The 25,277-nt window shown below is 49.8% G+C and overlaps 2 protein-coding genes across 2 annotated transcripts in view; both read right to left on the bottom strand.

Annotated features, from left to right (window-relative positions):
* FRAS1 (Fraser extracellular matrix complex subunit 1) overlaps positions 1-13,154 on the bottom strand; it is a 116,661-nt gene extending 103,507 nt beyond the window's left edge. Inside the window, exons 1-2 of the mRNA XM_071555370.1 lie at positions 13,047-13,154; positions 10,399-10,430 (exon numbers count right to left, since the gene is read on the bottom strand). Of these exons, the coding sequence (XP_071411471.1) occupies positions 10,399-10,430; positions 13,047-13,140 (126 nt within the window). The 5' untranslated portion in view covers positions 13,141-13,154. The remainder of the gene's footprint in view (positions 1-10,398; positions 10,431-13,046) is intronic.
* A 5,709-nt stretch (positions 13,155-18,863) lies between these two features.
* MRPL1 (mitochondrial ribosomal protein L1) lies at positions 18,864-24,284 on the bottom strand. Its single transcript, XM_071555369.1, has 9 exons — positions 24,176-24,284; positions 23,980-24,085; positions 23,008-23,251; positions 22,721-22,804; positions 22,147-22,218; positions 21,836-21,947; positions 21,302-21,402; positions 19,865-19,946; positions 18,864-19,147 (listed from the first exon to the last, which is right to left on the bottom strand). The coding sequence occupies exons 1-9, from the start codon at positions 24,207-24,209 to the stop codon at positions 18,966-18,968; spliced, it is 1,017 nt and encodes a 338-aa protein (XP_071411470.1). The 5' UTR covers positions 24,210-24,284; the 3' UTR covers positions 18,864-18,965.
* Between the last annotated feature and the right edge of the window lie 993 nt (positions 24,285-25,277).

The following is a 25,277-nucleotide window of genomic DNA, read 5'->3' as shown; positions in this document are numbered from 1 at the left end:
CCCCTTGGGGCACGTGGGGATCATCACCTGCCCAGTGACTGAGCCAAGTGAAAAATAAAGCCCAGCCAAGCCCCTCGTTGGAGTTCTCAGCAGCCACAGCACCCACCTGGCCAGGAACAGAGACAGGAGGGTGGGAGCTGCTCCCAGGGAAGGCAGGGCACACCATGGATGGATTTCCAGCACTCCAAGTGCCTGGGGAGGCACAGATAAGGATGTTTGATCAGTAAGGGTAACCCCTCTGAGGCTGCTGCTCTGGCACTAATGCAGAATGGGGTAACTCACACCCCAACATGCACCTGGAGCTCAGGGATGGTCCCAGAACAGGCAGAGGGAGAGAGAACACCAAAAGCATCTCCTGAGGGAATCCAGCCCACAAGTCTCCATCTACACACAACTCCCAACACATCTAATCTAAGCCAAGTTTTGGTGCTGCTGCTGCATCTGGTTTACCCTCAGCCTTCAGACACGCTGGAAAACAAATATCCCAGAGAGTCACCACACCCCTCACCTCACACTGGCCCACAACAATGGGTAACAAGCACAAGAGTAACACAGGGAACTGCCCTTCCCAACAGGACAGCTGAGGAATAACGTGTCTGAGGATGGCCAAGGGAAGGGAATCTCAGCTGCTTCACCACGTTCCCCAAAGCCAGATCCCTCTGAGAACACTCAGATCCAAAGCCAGGTTGTTTCCTTCTATATGTCTATGTGGGAGTTTGGGTCACAGGAGCCAAAACTTCAGGTGTAGGACCCAGATGGGGTAAGAGAACGAGACAGAGCAGTGGCTGGGTTTGCTCCAAATCTCTTCCAAGGGGAGTTAAAGGTAAATCCACACTCCCTCTGGAAAACAAGAGGCAAACCAGTGTCTGCAGCCCTGCTGTGTACTGAGTGAGCTCAGGGACTGACCCAGCACCAGGTCAAGTGCTCAGCTGGTAACACACCCAGCTCCACTGACCTCAAAGCACTTACAGTAGCTCAGGACTGCAGGAATGAGGGCTCCCCAAATAGAAATGTGCTGCTCACGTTTCCATAAGTGGCTCTGGCCTCACTGGAGACTGGCAGGGCTACAAACCCCACCCAAATGCCCCGGGCATCACTTCCCAGAGACTGACAGATTAAGCACGAGGTCAGCTCTCCGTGCCAGCACAGGGAGGATATTCCTCGTTTTTGTGGCCTGCCCAACAGTCCTCACACAACCCTGCCCTGTCACTGCACACAGATGCTGCTGTCAACACCACCCCAGGCAGGTTTCCCAGCATGGATCCCAGGAAATCACAGCTTTCCTGCTTCCACATCCTCAGAGCCGAGGAGGGGCTGAGCCTGAGCCGAGACGTGGCTCTGTTGTCTCAGATGCCACTGCTGACTGATGTGGTTGCAGTGACACTCATGGCATTCTAATGGCATTAAATATCTAAAGCCTTCAAAATACTGGTGTAATCATCTAAAGGGGGAGAGGCTCAATTACCAAGGTTATTTTCCCCCCATTTCATCAAACAGCCGCTCGGAGGTTGTTGTACAAGCTGTGATGGATTTAACCAGATGCTCCCATCACTTTTACTGCAGTGCCTGAAAAAGCAGCTTCTATAAATACACTGAAACCCCAAAGAACTACAGAGGCATGAAATGACTTCAGTGGAGGTTAAAAACACTCTGGCAGCACACAGAATGCATGAAAAATATCAAGTCCAGAGGCCTCCCTGTGCCTCTTCTATGATTCTGTGGTTCTTCCACGGCCCTGCTGCTGATTTTAGCAAGGGGGTTACTCAGAGAAGCTGCCAGATGAGGAATTACCATCTCCCCAGCCTGAACATGTGGATTTAGCAGCTATTTGTAGAGGCTAATGAAGGCATCTGTGTAAGCAGGATGCTGAGGAAAAGGTATGACCTTGAAGATGGGCTCAGCCCCCTGGGTGGGACCTGCAGAACCAAATCCACGCTCCTATTCGAGCCCATAAGGAGGGGAATGACCAGATATTAACAAAGATTGTAATCCTGCACATCCTTAACAGAGCCACAGGCTCAAAAGCATCAAGCCCTGCTTGCTGATGTGACACCTATTTTTGTCAGGGAAATCAGCATCACAGGAATAACTTAAAAATAGCTCTGAGAGGGCTTAACATCCCAAATCAATGCTCCTGACAGCCTGGACAGGTACAAGCAGAAGCACACACCAGGCACCCACAGCCAGCTTTTACCAGACAGAAATGCCATGCCAAGTGGGTTAAAGGACAAGGAGAAGCATCAGAACTGCACAGCCCACTCCCAGGATGCAAAACACCAGGGATGGTGCCACCTCTTAGGGATTGCAAGAGGCTTGTCTCTGATCTCACAGATATTCCTCTGCCTGAAGCAAAAAGAACTGACTTAGATCTTAGATGTTCCCCCACAAACTGAGGCCAGAGGGGATGGATGGATCTGTGGTAACTCCAGCACACTCCTGCCCAAGGAGTGAGGAGATCCAGAGGTCTCACCACTCTCCCAAAGCCAGCAAATCCCTCTGAAACTCCCTGGAAAGGATCCTAAGAAAGCCAGAGTATACACAGGGTTGTTAAGCCACATCCTCTTCCCAAAGAAACTGTGGGATTGGTGTTGTCTTAACGAAGTCTGCTCAGAATGATCAAAGTATTGAGGGAAATACACAGAAAAGGGACTTAAAAATTACTCTTTATGTTACCACTCAGTGGAAGCACAGGATTCATTTTTGGTTTGAAAGGTTTCCACAAAACTGCAGATGTTTCCCTTTCCATCAGCATGATGGCCAAACATTTTCACTGGAAAACTGAGACAGAAAGGAGCAGATGCAATTTTGAAAGTGCTTCCTATCTAAAACCAAACCTGTGGAATGCTTAAAATTCTGACTCTCAAAATAATGACAAATTACTCTGCAGTACTGAGGATTCAACAGTAAATTAATCCCTTATGCACTGCAGAAAATGGAGCTTTTTACATATAAAGAATAATCCATAAAGCTGCCAAAAAATGTGGGAAAGAGACTGCTAACAAGTTTGCTCATGTCTGCCCCTGCAACCACTTTTCCAGGCTCAGTGCATGGAAGGATTTACTGCAGCCACTAACTCAGAGCTGCCTCTCAGCCTGTCAGCAACGACAGCTCTGTCTCCATCCACCCAGAGTTCCTTATCTTTGCATCTCCCTGCCAGACCCCCACCCCAAAATTTATTGTACTTAAATTACAATTTCCCACTCCTGAGCCTGCAAGGAGTTTCATTCTGATCTCCATAAAAAACATGAAAGCAGGTTGGGAAACTACTTAATTTTTTTTTTTTTTGAGGAATGGAAACATCTGGCTTAAAATCATTCAAATTAATCCCAGAAGGAATCATGTTCAGGATTTATCATCTGGGGGAGGAGGGAGAGGGTTTTTCCCCCTCACTGATCCTCAGGAGCACAGGAATTTCCTTTAGCTGCAGCATGGCAGCTGGTAATCCAAAGATCCTTTGGATGCTGAGCTCCCAGGGTTCGTTAGAGGATTCATTACGGGATGATCTGCAGTAGCTGCAATGATTAAAAAATTGAGTATTTTATCTTAACGAGTCTCCTTAACCTACAGCTCAGCAATAAACCACCTCTCCAGAATTCCAGCAGTGTCCCAATGGAAGTCCTGCTGCCTGTATTCCCACTGGGAGCTGTTTGATGTGCCTGGCAGAAACACTGACATTCCAGCAGCATAAACTTCCCAGCATCACGTGGCTCCCAAGGCTGACAGCTCTGAGGGGAGACACAAATCAGTGCTCCCACCTGGAAAAGCTTCACAGTTGGGATGTTTTGTGTCCCTGAAAGGAATATCTTGGGCTCCTTGTGAGTTCAGTGGTTGCAACAGCACCAACTGGAGAGCTGATGTTTGCTGAAAAGGCTCAGGGAATGATTTATCCTGGACAACAGTGAGTCAATTAATTTAACTATAATGGCATTTCTGATGGAGACAAAGAAACACAACGAAACCAACCTGGAAGACAAAAAATTCCACATGGGACCACGGTCCAGACACAGTAGTTCAATTTTGCCCCAGGTTTATGATGGATTAAAACAGTAATAATCTATCTCAAAAGCCTGAGCAGACATTCAGTCCCTCGGAATTTCTTCACCCAAGATGTTTTCAGGATGAAGAAGAGAGTCCCAAACACTTCCTGGGCTGGCAAATGTGAAGTGTCCAATTTGCAATCAATGCCAACAAGAGCTGGGGATCCACTTTCTGCAGTTATCCATTCTCCTCTTCCTCATATCATCTCTGGTTTTACCTGTTAGATCCAATCCAACAGTCCCAAAGAAGGTGGATTCTCCACTAGGAGGTACCAGCAACACAACCCTCCTGAATCCATAACCAAGGAATAATCCATGTGTAGAGAACCTGCCATCCCCCAGGGACTGGAAGCACAGTAGAGACTTTTTCCACCAGGAAAACCTGATTTCTATCATTTCTCTTATCAGTTAATCAGACATGGCAGCCCCTTCTCTAAAGAGAAAATGCAAATGGAAATCCTGATCAAGGTTTGGAGAGGGAAGGAATGAGGAAGTGCCCAAGCAAGGGAAAAAAGGCATTTTGCAGGATGGGGATTTACAAAGGAAAAGCAAATGACAAATTACAAGGTATTATTTCCTAACAAAGCTCTCCCAGTGCATCTGGAAAGGTGGAAGGCACAATAGCCTGTGAAATCTCTAAAGGCTGAGTAATTGTTCAGTTGTCCTGGTGAATGAATCCAAGGGAAACCCAACACCTCCTGCCAAGGCTCTGGCTCGCAGCTCCTCTCACTACCTCTGTTATTAAATGTTAATTATTGCCCTGAGTCAGTGCTGGTGGATGGACAGCCACCATCTGGGAAGCCACTGGAATGGAAATGTGGAACAGGGCAGCTCTTGTAAAGACCCTGATCTCCAAACAAAGCCAGTGCCAGATCCCCTCCCACAGCACAGGGAGGATGAAAACATGAGCCTGTCCCCAGCCAGGAGGGAGGACAAGCAGGGAAGGCCCTGGAGCAGCAACCACAGCCAGCAGACATTCCCAGCTCCAAGGGAAATCCCTGGGGACAGCACTGAGTCTCTGTTACACCTCAAAGGCCCCACAGCCCCCACCCAGAGTGCTCTCTGGGAGTTTGTGAGTCTTCCCATGTTTCTTTTGTCCTATTCACAGCAAACAGGAGCTGTTTCCAAAGCTCTTCTCGCCACAAACACCTGGGAAGAGCATCCCATGGATTCCAGGACCAAAGGCTGTCCTTAAACATGCCCAGACAACTGAGGAGGGCCATGATGGGCCCTGCACAGCTGGAATATGAGATCCAAAATAAACAAAAAAGAGGGAAAAAGAGTAACTTGTGTCCTCATGGGAAGTGTGGCAAGGAAGAGCCCTTCTGCAGGGCATGTGCTGTGACAAACCAACCTGAGCAAGTCCTGCAGTTTTCACTCTGTCCCTTGGTGCTCAGAACCAGGGCCAGGCTGCCTCAAAGCAACACAAGCCTGGTAATTCCAGAACATTCCCACTCCCAGCTGTGCTCTGCTCTGTGTCCCTGGAATGTCAGGGCTCCTTTTCTCCAACCAGAAAGTGACATTTAGAACCACTAAGATAAAACAGAAAAATTACTTCATATGCAAACCTGTGCTTTGGTCCACAAACTGATCAAGGGACAGGAATTCACTTCACCCTCGGGAAAAAAATTATCTGACAGCTCAGCTGCTTTTCCCTACCCCCTTTCCTCCCCATAGGGAAGGGAAAAGGGAAGGGGAAAGGGAAGAGGGAAGAGGGAAGAGGGAAGAGGGAAGAGGGAAGAGGGAAGAGGGAAGAGGGAAGAGGGAAGAGGGAAGAGGGAAGAGGGAAGAGGGAAGAGGGAAGAGGGAAGAGGGAAGAGGGAAGAGGGAAGAGGGAAGAGGGAAGAGGGAAGAGGGAAGAGGGAAGAGGGAAGAGGGAAAAGGGAAGAGGGAAGAGGGAAGAGGGAAGAGGGAAGAGGGAAAAGGGAAGAGGGAAGAGGGAAGAGGGAAAAGGGAAGAGGGAAAAGGGAAGAGGGAAAAGGGAAGAGGGAAAAGGGAAGAGGGAAAAGGGAAGAGGGAAGAGGGAAGAGGGAAAAGGGAAAAGGGAAAAGGGAAAAGGGAAAAGGGAAAAGGGAAAAGGGAAAAGGGAAAAGGGAAAAGGGAAAAGGGAAAAGGGAAAAGGGAAAAGGGAAAAGGGAAAAGGGAAAAGGGAAAGGGAAAAGGGAAAGGGAAAAGGGAAAAGGGAAAAGGGAAAGGGAAAAGGGAAAGGGAAAAGGGAAAGGGGAAAGGGAAAGGGGAAAGGGAAAGGGGAAAGGGAAAGGGGAAAGGGAAAGGGGAAAGGGAAAGGGGAAAGGGAAAGGGGAAAGGGAAAGGGGAAAGGGAAAGGGGAAAGGGAAGGGAAGAAAGAACACACATGCAGCACCCACTTGATTCACAGAGCACTCTTATTTTTGATCCTCAGTTGATCCCAGAGTTCTGAAACCCAGAGATTTGCCACCTGAGAAGCATCTGGTTATTATATTAACAAACCTTAACTGCATAACACTCATGTACATGCAGGGGCTGCAGCCCCAGGCTAAACAGCAGCACTTAAACCACATCTTTTAAAAACAACACCACCTTGACCATTTTAAGAGTTAACAACCAAACCTTTCAACTGAAATCTTCACTTCTGATCTCATTTTTCAGTAGTAACTTGCTATCATTCTAAAGGAATTGACATTAGGATCATTTTCCTCTGCTAATTTGAAATATTCCCTATCCAGAAGGGCTCTGCACCTGCCAACATTTATCTTAGATAGTCACTAAATTTATTCAGAGTAGAAGTTAGCTGGAGTGGAAGATTTAAAAATTTAGGAAAAAACCCATCATTTTTTATTTATTACCTTTCCCCTCTCATTTCTGTCCAGCACAAGCTCCAGATAGAAATGGAAATCTGGTTTAAAAAGCAGCAAAAGAGTCTTTCTTTAAACTTCTGACAAGTAAATGTTCACAGTAACTACAAGAAGTTACTGAATTTATCAGATTTAAAGGGATGCTTGAACAAACAAACATGTGCAGTTGGTCACATCAGGGTGGTTTATTGTCACTGATATGAGCTAAATAAGCCAAATGACTTAAAAACCAGCTCTGAAACTGAGCAAGCAGCTGCCTCACTCTTGGTGGATTAAATTAGGGCTTTTTATTCTGTTCATAATTCTCATTCAAACTCCAAGATTAAAAACATTTCCTTCCAAAAGAAAGCTTCTTTAGAGCTTCACAGTATTAAAAAAATAAAGAAAAAGAAGGAAAATATTTATTTGTGGCTCAGGAAACTTCCAAAAGGACCTGCCAGCCCAGAAATTTATCCTGAGGTGGCACCATCCATGTTTCAGCAGGGACAAAATGGGAATGTCCTGGAGGTGGCTCAGCTGGACTTTCTGAAGTGTCTACCAGACAGGAGGACATTTATCAAGCCACACTTGGCATTTCAAACACCTTCATTTACACTCCTGTGCTTCCCCTCCCCTTTTCCCAGGGCTGAAAGCTCCTGTTGGCTCCAGCCAGAGGTGGGTTTGATCAACACACCCCACACACACTGAGGTTCAGTGGCACCTCCAGCTAAGACAAAACACTGTGTATTTTCTTCTGTGCTGGTTGTGTGGAGCTGAGAACTCCCTCAAAGGTGAGGCCAGAGGGAGGAACAGCAACACAGCTGGAAATCACACCCAGAGGGTGGTTTTCCTCAGGGGGAAGCCACGAGCTGAGCCTGGATGTGCAGGGAGCCAAGTCAGCCAAGCAAGATGCAGAACTTTTGCAGCATGAACAATTTCAGCAACTCTGCAGGGCCTGAATCACTGCACTGAAATGTCTGGGTTATGCACCAAGGATTTTCCAAGTGAGCTCAGAGACCTCTGTGGCACATGGCATTCCTACCAAACCCAGCAGGAAAAGGATGGCCTGGGTGGGAAGGGACCTTAAAGCCCATCCAGTGCCATCCCTGCAATGGGCAGGGACACTTCCCACTATCCAGGTTGCTCCAAGCCCTGTCCAGCCTGGCCCTGGACACTCCCAGGGATGGGGCAGCCACAGCTGCTCTGGGCACCTGTGCCAGGGCCTGCCCACTCTCCCAGGGAAGGATTCCTTCCCAATATCCCATCTAGCCCTGCCCTGGCAATGGGAAGACATTCCTCATTGTCCTGTCACTCCTTGTAGAATGTCCCTGCCCACCTTTCTTTAGGCTTCCATCAGGTCCTGGAAGGCCAACACTGGGTCACCCCTAAGCCTTTTCTCCCCCAGGCTGAACAATCCCAGTTCTCCCAGCTCTTCCTCCCAGGGGATGTTCTCCATCCCTCCTCTCACCTTGGTGGCTTTCTCTGCATGGAACATGGAGACAAACCCTGGCTAACAGCAGACACTGAAAGGAAGCTTAAAACACCCAAAAAATTGCTATGGGTTTCCTTTGGAGGCTGTGACAGCTCTGGGAGTGCCTCAGGTATCCTGTGCCCTGCACCAGCTTTGGGTTTGCCCCCAGTTCCACTGCAGAGCACCCCATTTGGGGCAGCTCATGACAACTATTAAAGCCAATTATCAATAAAAACATAATAATCTCAGTGAACAACACGAGAAAGGCCAACTCCAGGATAATGGGAGTGAGCCTTTTAAACAGGAATGATCTAAGCTAGAATATCCCTCAGTCCTTATGTACAAAGGTACACACAACTCCCTGAGGGGAAGTTCTGGCCAGGTGGGGGTTGGTCTCTTCTCCCAGGCACTCAGCAATAGGACAAGGGGGCACGATGGGCTCAAGCTCTGCCAGGGGAAATTGAAGTTGGAGATGAGAAAAAACTTCTTTGCAGAGAGAGTGCTCAGGCATTGGAATGGGCTGCCCAGAGAGGGGGTGGGTTCCCCATCCCTGGAGGTTTTTCAACTGAGCTTGGCCGTGGCACTGAGTGCCATGATCTGGTAAAGGGACTGGAGTTGGACCAAGGGTTGGACTTGCTGATCTCAGAGGTCTTTTCCAACCCAATCCATTCCATGATTCTATTCTATGATATGATACTACAAATGGCATGTACAGCTGATACCACAGACACCCCCAGCAACACTTGAAACACACAGTGTAACATTTCAAGTAGCAGTGAAACAAAGAGCAGAGAAAAAATTCCAAAATAGCAGAATAACAGGAAAACACAAAAGGAAAAATAAAAACACATATGACTGACATGTCAGCAATCATCAGGGATATGAAGCCCTCTCTTGCCAGCCCTGCAGCTCTGGTGCTGCCCTGGAGAGCTGCAGGAAGAGTCCTGCCATCCAGCTCACTCCAGCTGGAATCTTTCAACATTCCACTGGCTGTCAAGACCCTCCACAGTGCATGAGATGAGCTCAGTTGGTTAAAACTTGGTTGTAATAACACCAAGGTCATGGGTTCAATCCCCTGTGTGGGCCCTTGACTTCAGAGTTGGGCTTGATGATCCTTGTGGGTCCTTCCAACCCAGAATAGTCTGGGATTCTGTAACTAAGAGGAGCAAACACATTTAGCCTGCTCCAACTTTCTCCCAAGCCACCCACCAGCAACACCAGCAATTCCCCTACACTCCCTTCTTGGAGCAGAAAGAACTTCCAAGCCCCTGAATCCAGGGTGGAAGGCCCAAGGCACCACCTGCCACCAGCTGTTTCCACAATGCCCAGTGTCACCCAGACAGAGCACACACCCAGCTTTGCTCCAAGAGAAATGACACCCCAGGCAGCTGCTGCCTCCCTGTGCCAACAAATCCCTGAGCCAGCCTGCCCTGGGATGGAGGCAGCTCCACAGGCACTCCAGACACACGAAGCTGCTCAGCTGTTTCCTTTTAGCCCAGAGAACCAGAGCAAGGCAGGAGAGTGTTATGGAGCAAAACACTGGCCATAAATTCTTTAAAACTTGTACAAAATCATTCCTGGGTTATGTACACGCAAAGAGAGACACCAGAAAAGGAAGTATGTTGGGTTTGTAAAGGACAGAGAGGTTACACAGGACTCACCACCATCAGCTGAGAGGAAAAGGTGTTAAGCTGTTGTCATTAATTCAGGGAAACACACACACATCCTGGCATTACAGTGACATTTATAAAAGCATCACCTCCATTCTGCTTAGGACTGGATATCTGTGACTCACGTGGCTTCCAACAACCTGGAAATCTCTCTCATTGAATCTTTTCACATGCTGGCCAAAGGATTCCCAGTTAGACACAGGCAGTAGGTTCTAAGACCCAGAGAGAATTCCAAACCTCTCTGAGGGCAGGATTTACCCCAGTGCTGTTCCCCAGAAGGTTGAAGGCTGACAGCCCTGTGACCTGCACCCCAGCTCCAGGCATGACAAAAAGCAGCAGCCAGAGCCAAGTCCAAGAGCACCTTCTCAAACCCTTCCCCAGCATAACATGGTAGAGCTTTTACCTACCTCAAATACCTCACCGTGGTAGACACAGGCACCTGAGGGACCAAAAGGACAAGAAAACAGGTTAGAAGTGAGTTGTCACATTCTCCAGTGAGCCTGCTGTGGTGCAGCTCAAACAACCCTGAGCAGCCACCTCTGGCTGTGCACTCACCAGTCACAAAGAAAAGCAGTTTTGGGCCAGCTGGGCAATCCCTGGGTAAGCAACACAGACTCTGGTCTAGTGGGGTTCAAGAGAGGCACAAACAAAGCAGGCACAAAGGGGAGACCTGCCCAAGAATGTTGAGAAGATCCAGCCTGAATTCCCACTCCCAAATCACTCCATGGACAACAGGACAGCTCAGAGGGCTCCTCCTGCTTCAGCCTTCCTTGTCCTCCCTCCTGGCTGAGGGAAAGGTCCTCCAAGCCAGGGAGAGACAGACACCCATCCCAGCACACTTTACATATTCTGCTTCAATAATCACATAAAAGGTTAGGAAATAAAACCAGGAGTGAGCTGAATGACAGCTCCCTCATTGATTTTCTGGGAAAACGGTTGTTCTTGAACAACTCCACATATCTGCCTCCTGAAAACGTGACGGGAATGTGTAACCAGAACCAGCCCAAGAAACCCAGAGATGAAAAGGAAAGAGACTGTGGGAAAGGCTGCCCTGAGGGACCACCCGGAGAAGGAAGAATTTCCTTGTCAAAGAGTGTTATTTCCCAAGAAATGCATATGAGACAAATCTGTACAGAAAACCTGGGAGCCAACACTGCTGGAATCAAAAGCTCCTCCTTCGAGCTCTGCTACAAGAGGCACCACTGGGAATTATTTTCCCGTGCCGAGACGAGCCACAAGAGCCCAATCGTGTGTGTGTCTCAAATCCAGCAGGCAGCTTTTCTTCTGGCAAGAGGGGACAACTTCACTTCGGGGTTCAGCCTCTGGTGCACCTCAAAATCCAGCACAAAACACAAGGTCTCGTATTCTTGGAAGGCACATGGGGAAAAAAAGCCACAAAAGCTTAATATCAGTTAGCCAAAGTCAGCACAACTCCCGTGGCTTAATCCTCATCGGGAATTTCAGCTCACTGACAGATAAAAGGTATCTGTGTGCTCATCCCCTGCAGGGCCAGAGCACAGAATAAGGACCACGGAGGACCAGGGAGTCACACACACTAATCCTTTTCCAGAGAGGGCAAACTCTTATTTCCCTCCCTCACAAGTTACCAGGGGGGATACTGTGATACAAAGCAACTTTGCACAGCTTGGAAAATCCGTGAAGACCTTTGATTTTTATTCACAACTGCGAGCCAAGGACATCCCACACACATCACACACACACACAACAGCATCGCTCTGTTATCGTGACCACCCTTTCCATGCAACACCTCTTGCAAAGCACACCTGGAGCAGCTTCAGAATGGCAGCATCGCACAACCCCGTCCCAGCCCGGGACACCGTGAGGAAAACAGCGCCTGGAGCCTTCCCGAGCCCCCTCACGGCCACAAGCTGCCTTCAGGCGGGCTCAGCTGAGCCGGGCTGGGATAAACTCCCCCAAATCCCGGGAATGCGGCGCCCAGCTCACCACAGGGCATTCCCGAGCCCTCCCCGCGGGCACCACAGCGGGGCTGGCTCTGTGCGCCCTCACACACGGGCACGGCGCGTTCGCTGCGTGTACCCACAGCAAAAAAACCCCGCTCTGGGTTAACAACCTCCCTCACACCTGCTCCCTGCCGTGCTGGGCTGCTCCTTGCCCGGCATGAGGGACACAATCCGTCCTGGGGTGCTCCTTGCCCGGCAAGAGGGACACGCTCCGTTCTGGTTTCCTCCCCGCCCGGCATAAGGGACACGCTCTGTCCTGGGGTGCTCCTTGCCCGGCATGAGGGACGCGCTGTGTCCTGGGGGGCCACGCTCTGTCCTGGTTCCCTCCCCGCCCCGCATGAGGGACACGCTCGGTCCCGGTTCCCTCCCTCCTCGGCATGAGGGACACGCTCTGTCCCGGTTCCCTCCCCGCCCGGCATGAGGGACACGCTCGGTCCCGGTTCTCTCCCTCCTCGGCATGAGGGACACGCTCCGTTCTGGTTCCCTCCCTCCTCGGCATGAGGGACACGCTCTGCCCCGGCTCCCTCCCTCCTCGGCATGAGGGACACGCTCCGTTCTGGTTCCCTCCCCGCCCGGCATAAGGGACACGTTCTGTCCTGGGGTGCTCCTTGCCCAGCATGAGGGACGCGCTGTGTCCTGGGGGGACACGCTCTGTCCTGGTTCCCTCCCCGCCCCGCATGAGGGACACGCTCTGTCCCGGTTCCCTCCCCGCCCGGCATGAGGGACACGCTCGGTCCCGGTTCTCTCCCTCCTCGGCATGAGGGACACGCTCCGTTCTGGTTCCCTCCCTCCTCGGCATGAGGGACACGCTCTGCCCCGGCTCCCTCCCTCCTCGGCATGAGGGACACGCTCGGTCCCGGCTCCCTCCCTCCTCGGCATGAGGGACACGCTTCTCCATCCCAGCCGGGCTCGCCTCGCCCCGGCCCCCTCAGCTCTCCCAAGGAGAGGCCGCCAAAATGGCGGGGGGCGGGCGCGGACCCCCATCCCCGGGGCAGGGGAAGGACGGAGGGAGGCACAGCCGAGGCGAACCCCGCGGGGAAGGGCGGCGGGAGAACCAGCGCTACGACACTCACCTGAGGCAGCGGCGGCGAGCGCGGCGCTGGGGAGGAGGAGGAAGGTGAAGAGGAGGAGGGTGAGCGCGGCCCGGGCGGCGCTCGGGGCGCTCATGGCCCCGCTGTGCCCGCGGCAGGTGCCGGGGCACTGTCTCAGCCCCGACCGCCGCCAAACTTTGCCCGCAGACAAAGCGGTGGCTCCTGCGCCGCAGCCCGCCCGCCCCCCGCCCCGCCCCGGGCAGCGCCGGCCCGCCTTCCTCCTCCTCCTCCTCCTCCTCCTCCTCCTCCTCCTCCTCTTCGGCCTTCCTCCTGCCGGCACCGCCGGAGCTGCTTCTCCTCACCGTCCTTCCTCCTCCCGACACTGAGGGAACCTCTTCTCCTCCTGCTCCTCTTCCTCAACACCTTGCGCAGAGGGACCCGGGGAGCCTCTCCTCCCCTACTCCTCCTCCTCCTTCTTCCCCTTCTCCTCCTTCTCTTCTCTCCGTCCTTCTCATCCTTCTCTTCTCCCCGTCCTTCTCATCCTTCCCTTCTCCCCGTCCTTCTCATCCTTCTCTTCTCCCCGTCCTTCTCATCCTTCTCTTCCCCCCGTCCTTCTCATCCTTCTCTTCTCCCCGTCCTTCTCATCCTTCTCTTCTCCCCGTCCTTCCCCTCTTCTCCCCATCATCCCTGATGCTCCCTGGGGATGAAGGAGCCGCAGCAGTGCCAGGATCAGGCACAGCACCTGGATCTGACCCCACTCCTCCATCCTGCTCTCCAGGCGATGGCTGGCAGAGGCCACCCTGTGCCTCGGGTGTGAGGCTGTTTCTTGGTAGTTTCTGGGTGTCAGCTTTGTTTATATTAATGTGACAACAAGGCTAACAAAGGAGCAGGGTCTGTATCCTTGTCACTGTGTTGTCCCTTTCTTCCTGCCGTGTCACCTCCTTTGCTCTGCCTTTCTAGAGCAAATCCACATGAAGAGTCCAACATCAGAAATCACAAATCAAGCACTAAGAAAAACAACCTAAGCCCAAGTTAAACTGTTCCCCTGACCTGTTTCCTTGCTTTAAGCACCTCAACACACACACAGTGCCGTGTCCACTCACAAAAAACTCCATATCTTGCCCCTCCAGCACTGCACATTCCACAGAAGAAACTGGAGCCAACTTTTCCAAATGAAAACTGGGCTCCTTTTAAGTCAGAGGAGGAAAAAAAACCAGCCCCACAGTGGAAGTCACAGCCATTAAATTGCTACAAGCCAAAGACTCAAACTAAAGGGAACTAGAAAAGTGAGCTTAATTTGACCAGTCCATGAATGAAACCTTTTTTTCCCCCACCTACTGTCAGTGTTCCTGCTCCACAACAGTACCTCAATTCCCAGTTGGGTTTACAGGGCTGGGCTGCTGCTGCCTTCAGCTCTTGATTAAATGCAACAATGGCAGCTTAACTTGGTAATAATTCCTCGTGGTAATTCCATCTGCTGGGTTCTGATTCACTTCCTGATGAACACAACTCCAAGCTGGAGCTCAGGGTTTTTCTGTGTTTCAGGACTGTGTGCCTGTAATCACCGTGCTGGAATTCCAGCAGCAAATGCAGGAGGCAGAACGTGCAGCCTGGAGGCGCTCCAAGATCCCGGCAGCGATTTGCATGATGAGCTGCTCAGGTTAATACTCATTAGCTATTAGCAGGAGGTCGTTTTTTATAGAAGTAGGAGCAGGGAGACATAACAACCACCTCACCAGCACGATGCAAACCAGTATTTCATGTTCCTTTCAGGTATGGGAGAAAGGATCAAAGGAAGAAATGCACAGGACCTTATTCCCTGCTAATTCCTCAGGGGAAACTTGACCAAACTCAAAGGAGCACCAGCAAGGAAGAACAAGTGGAAAGAGTAAAAGCCAAGCAAAGAGAGGGTTCATTAACTTAATAAATGTGCAAAGTCCATCTTTTCATCACTGATGTTGTTCTTGGTCAGAATTCACACCATTCTGGACTTACCAGACCCCAAAAACCAGATTTTCTATCAAATGGGAGAGAAAAGGTATCTCACCACTGTCACAGGTCTTAAATGAAAAGAATTACTGCAAAAGTAACTTGCATTGACAGTGCTCCAAAGAAGGTGTTAGAAGTCAGAAGAACTCCAGATCCATAACTTACATCATTTTGCAAATTTACCCATTCCACAATACGAAGGAAGAGCTTTTCCCTCTGGAAAAGAAAACACTAATTTTAAAAACACTTCTCAAGTTTTGCACTTGGTGCTAAAGACTTTGGATTTTCAGAAGTTCCAACTGCAGTAAAGTTCTGCCCTTCACATCCTTTTGGGGTTTTAGATCCTATTTAACACCAAAGCAGCACTTCTGTGTGGAGTCTATTTACAGGTTAACAGCAGATGAAATTACAGAATAAACCTCAGATTCTCTAGAGAAATATGACAATGTTCTGAGACTGCAAGCCTGGAATTTCTTCCTTGTGGGCCACACTCAGAAATCTGTGGGTTAAAACATTCCAGAGAAGTCTGAGACCTTCACACAGGAACTTGTCAGCTACAAGTGGCCTCAGATGCAGTAGCATCAAGCCAGTTGTTTTCTGGGATTATTAAAAAAAATGGCAAGAGGAGAGATTTTCCTGTGAATTCCCCACTTGCAGAATCCCTGATTTTCACTTCTGACAGTTAAATACTTTCCCAAGTTTGACCTGATATAAATAGGCACTCTTAAGGCTGTTAAACTAGAAAATTACTCCTGTAAGTTATTTTTACATCTAATTTCTATGTGTACATGTGATTAAATGCATTAGTTACATTTAATCACTTAGAATTTCTGAATTCTGGCCAAAAATTGGTTCCAAGTCCCTGAGTTACTGCCTACCCTGTTAGCACAAGGCTCAGGAAAAGACCTGCTATCCCACCACTGATCCCACCAAAGCTCCCAAGTGCCACAGCCCTGCCAGTGTCCCAAAAAATCTGTCATTGCAGTGTCACCACGTGCAGGAATATTTTATCTCAACACAGCACTGCCAGTACCTGGGAATTTGGGAAGATTGGGGGTTTCCTCTTGTTTTCCAAGCAGTCTTGGAGCTGACACTGACAACTCTCCCTTCATGGATGGAGGCTCCAGTCACCTGCAAGCTGAGGTACTGACAGAAATAACACTTGGAAAAGAATTATGTTTATCCCTAACAGTATTTCCAGTCAGTCTCAGGAGCTTTTCCCCCTCTCTGTCCCATTTCAGTCAATCCAAGTTTTACCACATGGACAGAATTCCTCACCCAGAGTTTGGGAGCTGCCAAGGCCAATGGTACTGCAGAATATAAATAGAACAATCTTTATTCTCTCAGAATGCCCATCTCAGCACTAAAAACACCTCACTCCTGGGAGTGTTTGATGTGGCATTTGTACCATCCCTGCCCTGCTCTTCCAACCTCCCCTCCTTGGCAGAACTCACAGCAAAAGCCTCGTGAACTCATTTTAACCCACAGAAACTCTGAGGTTTTGGAAGGGCAATGAATTCCTGTGCAAGCCCAGGTTGAGGTTGTGTCAGCCTAAACCCTCCATTCCCCACAACTGCACACCCTGAGATCAGCTCAGTTGGTTCAAACTTGGCTGTAACAATGCCAAGGTCATGGGTTAAATCCCCTGTGTGGGCCACTGACTGAAGAGTTGGACTCGATGGTCCTTGTGGGTCCTTCCAGCTCAGAATAGTCTGGGATTGTGTGATTTTTTTTAATTGTGCTTCCAGGACAATCCCTTCCTTGTCTGGGCAAATGTTTCTGTGTGTTCTCATCAGGAATCCCACTCTTTACTTAAAGACCAACAGCAGCTCCAGACAAAACAGATTTAGAAGCCACCACACATCGTGTTCATTGCAAAGGTCCTGCAGCACTGCCTTTGCCCCACACCTGCCAGGATTTCCATAACCCAGCAAGGCCCAGCACCATCCCAGCACCACACACACCATCATTCCAGCATTATTCCTTCAGCAATCAGGAGCACAGGAACCACAGAACCACAGCCACAAACCTGCAGAGTTCATGAGCTCCTTCTCTTGCTCCCCCAACTCCTGCAGGTCCAGATTTACAGTATTTGAATTTTCCAAGTCCAGAACTTGGTTATTCCACACATTCATTCTCTGAGAGCACACTCAGCAGTCTGAGAGCTCCTGATTTAAGCATCTTTATGCTTAAGCACCACGTTTTTAAAATCCACCCAGGTGTTTTTCCTCCATGGATAGCAAAGTCCTGGAAATGAGCCACGTGAGCAGAGAAGAAACCAAGAACACAAATGATAGCACAGGCTTTGCTTCTCTGCACCAACTCACCTTCATGTTGCTCCTTTTGGGTCACAAACAGCACAGGACTGTTGGAATGTCTCCTAATATCCCTTATAAATGCAATTCCTTGGAAATCCAGACACTCCTGTCCTACACACAGGCACCAACTGTGCCCTTCAGGGGGAAACAAAGGTCCTGTAAAATTGCCAAAATTCAGAGTGTCAATCACCTGCTGGGGATCCAAGAGCACATCCCTGTGGCTTCCTGCTCGTCCTCAGCACCAATTCCAGTGGGGAAAAGGTGGCAGCACCAGGGATGTGCTTGCAGAGGATGCTGTACAGGAGCTAATGAAGGGAGACAGGCTGCAGGTGAGGAGTTTATGCAATGTGATTAATTTTTTTTTTCACCAGAAAAAACATCCAGATAAAACTTGTCAGAAGTAATCAAGTTGTACAGACTGATTTAAGTGACTCCCCCTGGTCAGGGACCAGATTTGCCAGCACACAACCATTAGTTACCAATACAACCAACTCCCTGAGGCACAGGGTGGGGGGAAAAAGACCCAAAAACAAATAATTGAAAAATCCCACCTGCTTCTTCTTCCTTACCCTCAACCATCTTCTCAAACTGGTGCTCCAGACCAGAAACTCCCAGACATCAGTATTAGGGAGCTCACAAAGATCCACCCCACAACTTAAACTTGTGCAGAATAAAGGGAGGAGGGGGAAAAATGTGTTCACATGGACATTCAAGGGCACTGGCATCACATTTTTTGATCCAACTCCAAGCAGAGCACTCCACATAATCTCAAATGTATCCCCATGGCCTACCAGGAACATTCCAAGCCCTCTGAGTGACAGGAGCCAAATGCTGCAGATGGGACTCAAAGAATTCCCATGCACACACATCTGAGCAACCTCTTGGAAAAACAAGCTCTGCCTCCAAGAAAAGGAAGGATTTAAAGCCACAAACCTTTCCAGGCTGGGATCAGCTCATCCCTATTGTAAACAGCCAATCCTTTTGGGAACCATCTTACGTTTGGGAGTGAAGTTTTACCAACAAAAACCCCAAACAATACCCAAGGAGAAATTCTTTTCTCACCACCTACAAAGGCGGGAAGAGCAGGAGCGCCACCTCCTGGAAAGAACGGGGAAAAAACCCGGGAAAGATTCTTTAAAAAGAAAAGAAAAATGAGCAATCACAGCAATTTCCACAGACTGAATGAAATCTGTTCACGTTCCAAGCACACCCAAGACTGGCTGATCCACTCAACCCAAGTGGTTCTTCACAAGCCCTTCAAGAACCACCTCTATGATGGAAAACAGACATGGAATAAGAGTTGGAGCTTCAGTCAGGATTCATCCTGGTATTTTAAGCACAGTTCTGCCTGGGATAGTGCAAGGAACTGCCTGGATTCCCTGAGGGGCATCCCATCAGTCACACAGACAGGAACCTGCATCGTTTGAGGGAGAAGGTGCATGTTCTCCCCTCCCACAGAACACATCCAGTTTTATCTGAGAAAAAAGTATAATTCTTTGCTTCTGACAACAGGCTCCTGCTGTTTGTGACACAGTCACACAGAATTTATGGGTGAAATTCAAAAGTTCCATTTATTTTTTGTTCCCACAGAGCATGATTTGAATGACACCATTTGCCTGCCCAGCTTGATTGTCAGACCTACAAGGAAAAGACATCAGGTACCAACAGGTTCTTGGACACGTTTTTCTTCTTTTTCTTCTTCATCCTCATCATCTGCAACTGTTTCTTCTTCTTTTTCTTCTTCTACTTTCTCCACCTGAGGTAAAATTCCATCGAGGTTCAGTTTCAAACCTTCACTGGTTGAAGATCTGATAACCAACTTCCGCACAATGGGATCTGGAAAACCAACAACACCACACATGTGTCTGGCCCTTTCCGTGTCTCCAGGATGAGGCAGCTCAGAACTAATCCCTGCTGTGTCCAGAATCCCAACAAGAACATCCCTTCAGCCCGTGGTTTCCCTGGCAGACACCTATGGAAAGCCTGAAGGGAACTAATTAACAGTTACAGATAACGAGTTGCTCTCAGTGACTGATAGTAAAGCACACCCAGACTCCACTGTTGTAAATGTGTTAATTATCAAGTTTGCCTCCTGTAAACAGCAAATATTTGTCATCAAGACCCTCCCAAAGAACCAACACCAATCAGCAGAAATGCTGCCCAGACCAGGTGACTGATCTAGGCTGGTGTAACTCACATTTCAACTCAAGAACAAAAATACCCCTCCCCTTTCTGCATCCATTCGTTGTATTTCAAGTCAACCAACACCTTTCACTTTTTATTTGGGCCCCTCAAGGCATGGCCTGGTCTCTGTGCACAGTAACAGCATCCCTGGGAGAGGTGCAGGATGATCCTTTTGGCACACATGAGGCAAGTATGAACAGAGAAAGGTGTTCAAGGCTATTCTTCCCCAAAATTCTGTTCAGGAATCACCCCTTTCCCTCCAGCTAAGCAGAAATTTTAGAAATACCTTGAGAACAGGAAGGTGATTTAATGACAATCCAGTTAAAAGCACTCAGCTCTTATTTTTGGGTTAGAGCAACAGCTCCTTACCATAAGGTGGTGGCTTGAAGGTGCAGATGTCATGGATGACTGTCTTTAGATTGGCAATGATGTGCTCAGTGGGCATATCCAGCTGCAAAAGGGCAGTGCCAGGTTAGTCATGGGGAGAACTGAGGCCTGGATGAGTCAATCTGAAAGCTTTGGGTGTTTGTTTATCCTGCAGTTGGGTGGATTTTCCTTCCCCATGTTCCCAGTAAGGAGTGAAAACCCCATGAAGAGCCCCACAGGGAAGCAGGGAATGCTCAGAGGGTTTCAAGCATTACCCTCCATATCCAAATAAACATCCCACAGCAAATCCTGGTGCATCCACTGCTTGAAGTTTGGAACAGCTCCCTCTAGAGCAGCACAAGGGGCTGTAAAAGCTTCAGGGGAAGTTGTGAGTTTATAGATCTGATTTCCAAGCAGGTGCCTTTGGTCTCCTCATGGTGATGAAGAGATTTCTCTTTTTTTCATCAATTTTCCCTTTTCACAGTGGCAAGGCATTTTTGGAACACAAGAAACTGCCAAGAAATGGTGATTTGAGCATCCCTGAAAATGTACAGCTGTGCCAGAACCAGATCTCCTCTTCAACTGCAACACAAAATGCTTGATCCCACCAAACTCTGAGAACTTGTGCTTTTCTTTACCATCCATGAAGAAACTTCACATTAAGTTTAACTTGCAGGTGTTTTTAGGCTGATGTACAGGATAAAATTATGAAGGTTTAAAAGCAAAAATTAAAGACTAAAGTCACAATGCTTGAAACCAGGACTGATCTTATGGATTCAAGGAGTTTCACACAATCCAAGATCCTTCCTGCCTGGATCCCAGTGCCACGTAGGACACACCCCAGAAACCTCAGCTTTGAGTAAGCCTTTGGGATTCACATGCACAACTCGGAGCAATTAACAGAATTAATGAACTTATTCATCTCCAACAGTGCCAAGCAAAGCTTCAGGGCTCTGGGGGTTTGTTCCCTTCCTTCCTGTGCCACCATCAGTTAGAGGAAAACCAAACATCAAGAGGGATTAAAAAGAGACAAACAAGAGGGAAAACGAAGAACACACAGTTTGGGGCAGATAAAATAAATCAAAAAGCAGAGATTAATGTTGTGCTTCAGGTGCAACACAGTCCCTCCTGCTCCAGTCCAATCAAAATTCAAGTCTTTAATTATTTGGTAAGGCTTTTTGATCCTCCTGTGCATATTGACCATGGACTTACAGACATGTAGTTTATTTACTTAAAAAACAAAAATAAAAGGGGTTCAAACCAGCTGAAGGTGCCACACAACAAAGAGTTCCATTTCCTTCCCAGGTCAGTAAAGAGCATGGTTAAATATCTTGGGCTACAGACCAAAAACATGGAGGTTTTCAGCTCTTTTAACACCAAATTGAGTTCTGCTCAGGAGAGCAAACTGTGGCTGTGGAGAAAACTGTCCACACAACTTACTCTGGCTATCCTGGTCTTGATCAGACACTCATCCTGCACTGCATACTGGTGGCATTCTCTGAAGAGCTTCACCATGTTGGGGATATCTGTGCCCAGGGAATCTATGGAAAAAAGCATAAAACAAAAGGTAAAAAGTTGTGTGAGTGAAGCTTATTAGCACAGACAAGTGTGGTGTCAGTGAAGATATAATTCCATCTGTTAACTGAGGCAGTTTCACAAACAGGACAGTGGTGTCCTTATGGATATTGTACAAACAGGTTCATATTCCCTCCTTCCTCACTCATCAGGACTAATTAAGGGCAATTAGTAGGCAAATTTATTTTGGTTCTAACTCCAGATCTGCCTGTTGTAGGAGAAAACCACAAACCTGCATTCCTAAAATCAACTTTACCTGAGACAGAACAAGTGGTTCAGTCAAATACACTCCAATACTGAACATAATTACACATCCTCATCAAAAAAACCCTTCAGTGGCACCTCCAGAGTTAAATCTGCTTCAGGAACTGGGAGCTGCCAGAAGGAATTGCTCCTTACTTCTCCTGGTGGTGGGGAATTTCTGCTTCAGTTTGTTCCTCAGGGGTATCAGCTTGGATATTATGGCAGGAACAGCCACGTAGAAATCTGCTTCAACTTCACCCTCCAAGATCTGCAACAAAACCAACCCAATCCATTTGGCACACGGGGCACCCACAGAGGTGTCTGAGCACAGAAACCCCCCTCCCACCCTCCACTCTGCCTTCAAGCTGGGAGCCCATCAGCTCCCTCCCACTCCCCAGGCCCAGAGAGTGTTTAAATGAGGGTGTTTAGATAATTCTTAAACAAAAATGAAAACAAAAAATCAATACCCATTTGATTAATTCAACTCCTCCCACGACAGCAGCTCCGCTCTCTCGAGCTACTTCAGCCTCCTGTGGGTTCTGTTGGGAGAAAAGAACAGCCACAAACAGCTGTGCCACCCACCAGTCTCACCAAAACCACCACGGCTTGGCCAAAACTTTGGCTCAAGCTTTGGCTCCAAGACACAGATGGGCTTTTCCTCACAAGAACCAATGGAATAGCTCCACAACTGCAAGCCAAAGAAGCTGCTCAGCCTGTTTGCAGGGAACACCTTCCCAAGGCATGGGATCTCTTATCCCACCTGGATGGGAGTGAAGACAGAAGGGTGGGAGATGCACACTCAGGGCTTCTGTCAACCCTCCCTTCTCTGGTGGGACTCCCACCCTGGAGCTCAAGGGGAGAAGTTTAAAACAATTAAAGGCCAAAGGATGATCAGATAAATCCATGACAGCTCTTTTGGATCATCTCATACAGATCCAGGGAAGCCTGTTCTGTTGGAATGATTAACTGGCCAAGGACAGCCACAGGAGTCTTCCAGCCACACAAAACACATGGAAGCAAAGCTAATCCAGGCTCACCCACCTCTGTGAAAACCAAAACCTTGTTCACTTCATCTGTAAAGCGATGGGGAAGGGCCACAGCACTGGAGAAAGGATCCAAGTTTTTCTAGAAAGTGAAGAAAAAACCCAATAAAACAAGGAGAAATCATGGCTGAGAACACACTCAAGGTGAGGAACTGAGGCTTGTCTTTCCCCTCCTCCCCACCCCAATGACCACAGAACAAAGCACACACAGGGGTGTTGGGAAAACCAGGTGAGTGGCAAGCCTTGAAAAAAAGGGGGTTAAAACCACACTCTCCCAAACCTGACCTTCTTGAGGGCCATGTCCAGGAACACATTGATGTAGACAAACTGGCGGGGGTGGGTGAAGTCCAGCTCCTGGAATTTCTTCAGCATGGCCAGGGCCTGCTCGGGGCTGTGGACGGGGCGCCGGTACAGCCAGGTCAGGTACACGTCGTCCACAGGCTTGGTCATCAGGGGCCTGCGCCGAGGGCAGGGCTTGGCCTCGGCCTTCTCCTTTGGCCTGGGCCTCTGGGCACCTTTACTGGCAGGTCTAAAGCCAAAAAACCCTCTGTTGTGATGCCATTACTGGAAGGGTTTGCTGCTGGTGCTGCTGCGCCACAGCAGATCCAGGGGGTGGTCACAGGCACTGGGGTGGCCTTCTGGTCCCAGTCCTGCTTCTGAACTGGGAAAATCCCACCCAGAAGGAGTAACTGCAAGGCTTTCCTTCTTCCTCTTGCAGCAGACCATGGCAGTTTCACCCTGCAAGGAAGGTTTCTCCTACCTTCTCTGCAGCTAAACACTAGTCCCAGTTTTCACTCTCCTCCCTGATTCCAAAGGGTCTCAAGGCAGGGAAAAAATACTGGAATATTAATAAAAATTAATAACTATATACTCCACTCCTCTCTCACCACGGTGAGAAAGTCTGCAGCACTCCAGAACACTCAGTGTACAACACACACCACTCTCCTGTCCAGTGAGGCCGTTTTCACTTCTCCTAATTGTGCTCCATTATTGAAGAGATGATAAATCAAACAATTAAACTGAAAACGAGTCCGTGCTCGGGACCGAGCCCACGAGCTCAGCAGCTGCACCGCAAACATCTCTCCAAACCAGCCCCTCAGTCCCTGCCCGCAGTCCTGACACTCTCTGGACCCGTCTGTGCTCCGGGAGCAGCTGGGGGTCCCCGGGGCACCTCGGCAACACCCGCAAGCCCCGCTCACACCCCCCACCGCACCCCCGCGGCCAGGGGAGTCCCCCGGGCTGCCGACCCGCACTCACTTGGCTGCCGCGGCGAAGGGCCGGGCGGTCGCGGCGCTCACCACGGCGGGGGTTGCGAGCTGCGGGGCCGGCCCGGGGCGGGCCCACCCGCGCCGCGGGGCCAGAGCTGCGGGGGAAGAGCAAACATCGCCTCAGACACCGCCGCGGCCTCCCGGTCCCCCCGCCCCGGCGCCGGGGCCCGGCCCGGCCCGCTCACCTCTCCACAGCCAGCGGGCACTGGGCGCCGCCATCTTGCCGAGCCGCCGCAGTGCGGCGCCCAAAGCGCTCCCCGCGGAACCCGCTCCCCGGCGCCGAGGAGAAACGTTCCGCCCGCGCGGTGTCTCACTCACCGCCGCCCCTCCGCGCGCCGTGCCCCGGGCCTGGCGTTCCGCGGGTGCGCCGGTCCCACCCCCCCAGTGTGTGGCTGCTGCTTGCCGGGGGCGGGTTAAAAGCTCCCAGTTCGCTCCTTAACTGGCCTGAGGTTGCAAAGACTTTGGTTTTTTGTCTCCTAAGCTTATCAGGCTGTAATGAGCAAGGGGGGGGGGGCTTTATTCCACACTTTATCCCACCCCGATCCTCATCAATCCACGTCCAAGACTCTTTAAACCAGACACGTGTGGCTGTGTAAAATTAGTGGCAAGCAAAGTGATCCACGTGGATCCCATGGAACGCCATGCTCAGCATCCTGGGAAAGGACGAAGATGGGGAATCACGAGGGTGACAGGAGGAAAAGGAACCCTCCCTGGCCAGAAAGCCCCAGTGGGGAGTGACAAGGCATGAGTTTAAAACACCGGGGGGAAATGGCATTATTTCGGTCGGGCACTGGGCACGTTTGGCTCTGCAGTGGTGGCAGAGGCAACAGGCTGTTTAGGGTGTACCTGTGGCCAGGGAGTGACCTGGATCCTTCACGGTGGCTCTGGAGCCTCCTCACGAGCCTCTGTGTTCATCCCCACTGTGTATCGTGGCTTTGGGGAGCGACGTTCCCTGTGCCCATTCCCAATTCTGCCCTTGCTCCAAAGCCTCTTTCCCACCAACGCACTTCCTGCTCTCTGGGCATCCCTGAGTTCTGCGAGTCCAGCACGAAGCAGCTGCTGTGGGAGGCAAATTGCAGTGAGAAGTCCCCGGGCCTGCCCTCCTGTGCCCCCCAGACACCTCCCTCCACCTCCCTGACGCTTTTATTTCCAGCACTGCTCTCCCACCTGGGCACACATCCCTCCTTTACCTTCCCGGGCCTCGCTGCTGTGCCAGGGGGCGATGGGGCACCTTCACCTGCGCTGCCTGTGCAGAAACAAAGGCTCAGACACCGGGCAGGAGATGTC

Source organism: Pithys albifrons, chromosome 5 (genome assembly GCF_047495875.1).
Source record: "Pithys albifrons albifrons isolate INPA30051 chromosome 5, PitAlb_v1, whole genome shotgun sequence".
NCBI lineage: Eukaryota > Metazoa > Chordata > Aves > Passeriformes > Thamnophilidae > Pithys > Pithys albifrons.
The sequence above is the reverse complement of the archived record's forward strand: the minus strand, read 5'-3'. Positions and strand labels throughout refer to the sequence as shown.

Bases quoted from the DNA above. Each gene is read 5' to 3' on its own strand.
- MRPL1 (XM_071555369.1), bottom strand. From the start codon at position 24,209: ATGGCGGCGCCCAGTGCCCGCTGGCTGTGGAGAG. The intron at 23,252-23,979 runs GTGAGTGCGGGT...TTTTGGCTTTAG, and splicing joins CCCTTCGCCGCGGCAGCCAA to ACCTGCCAGTAAAGGTGCCC. The intron at 21,948-22,146 runs GTATTGATTTTT...GTTTTGTTGCAG, and splicing joins GAGTTGAATTAATCAAATGG to ATCTTGGAGGGTGAAGTTGA.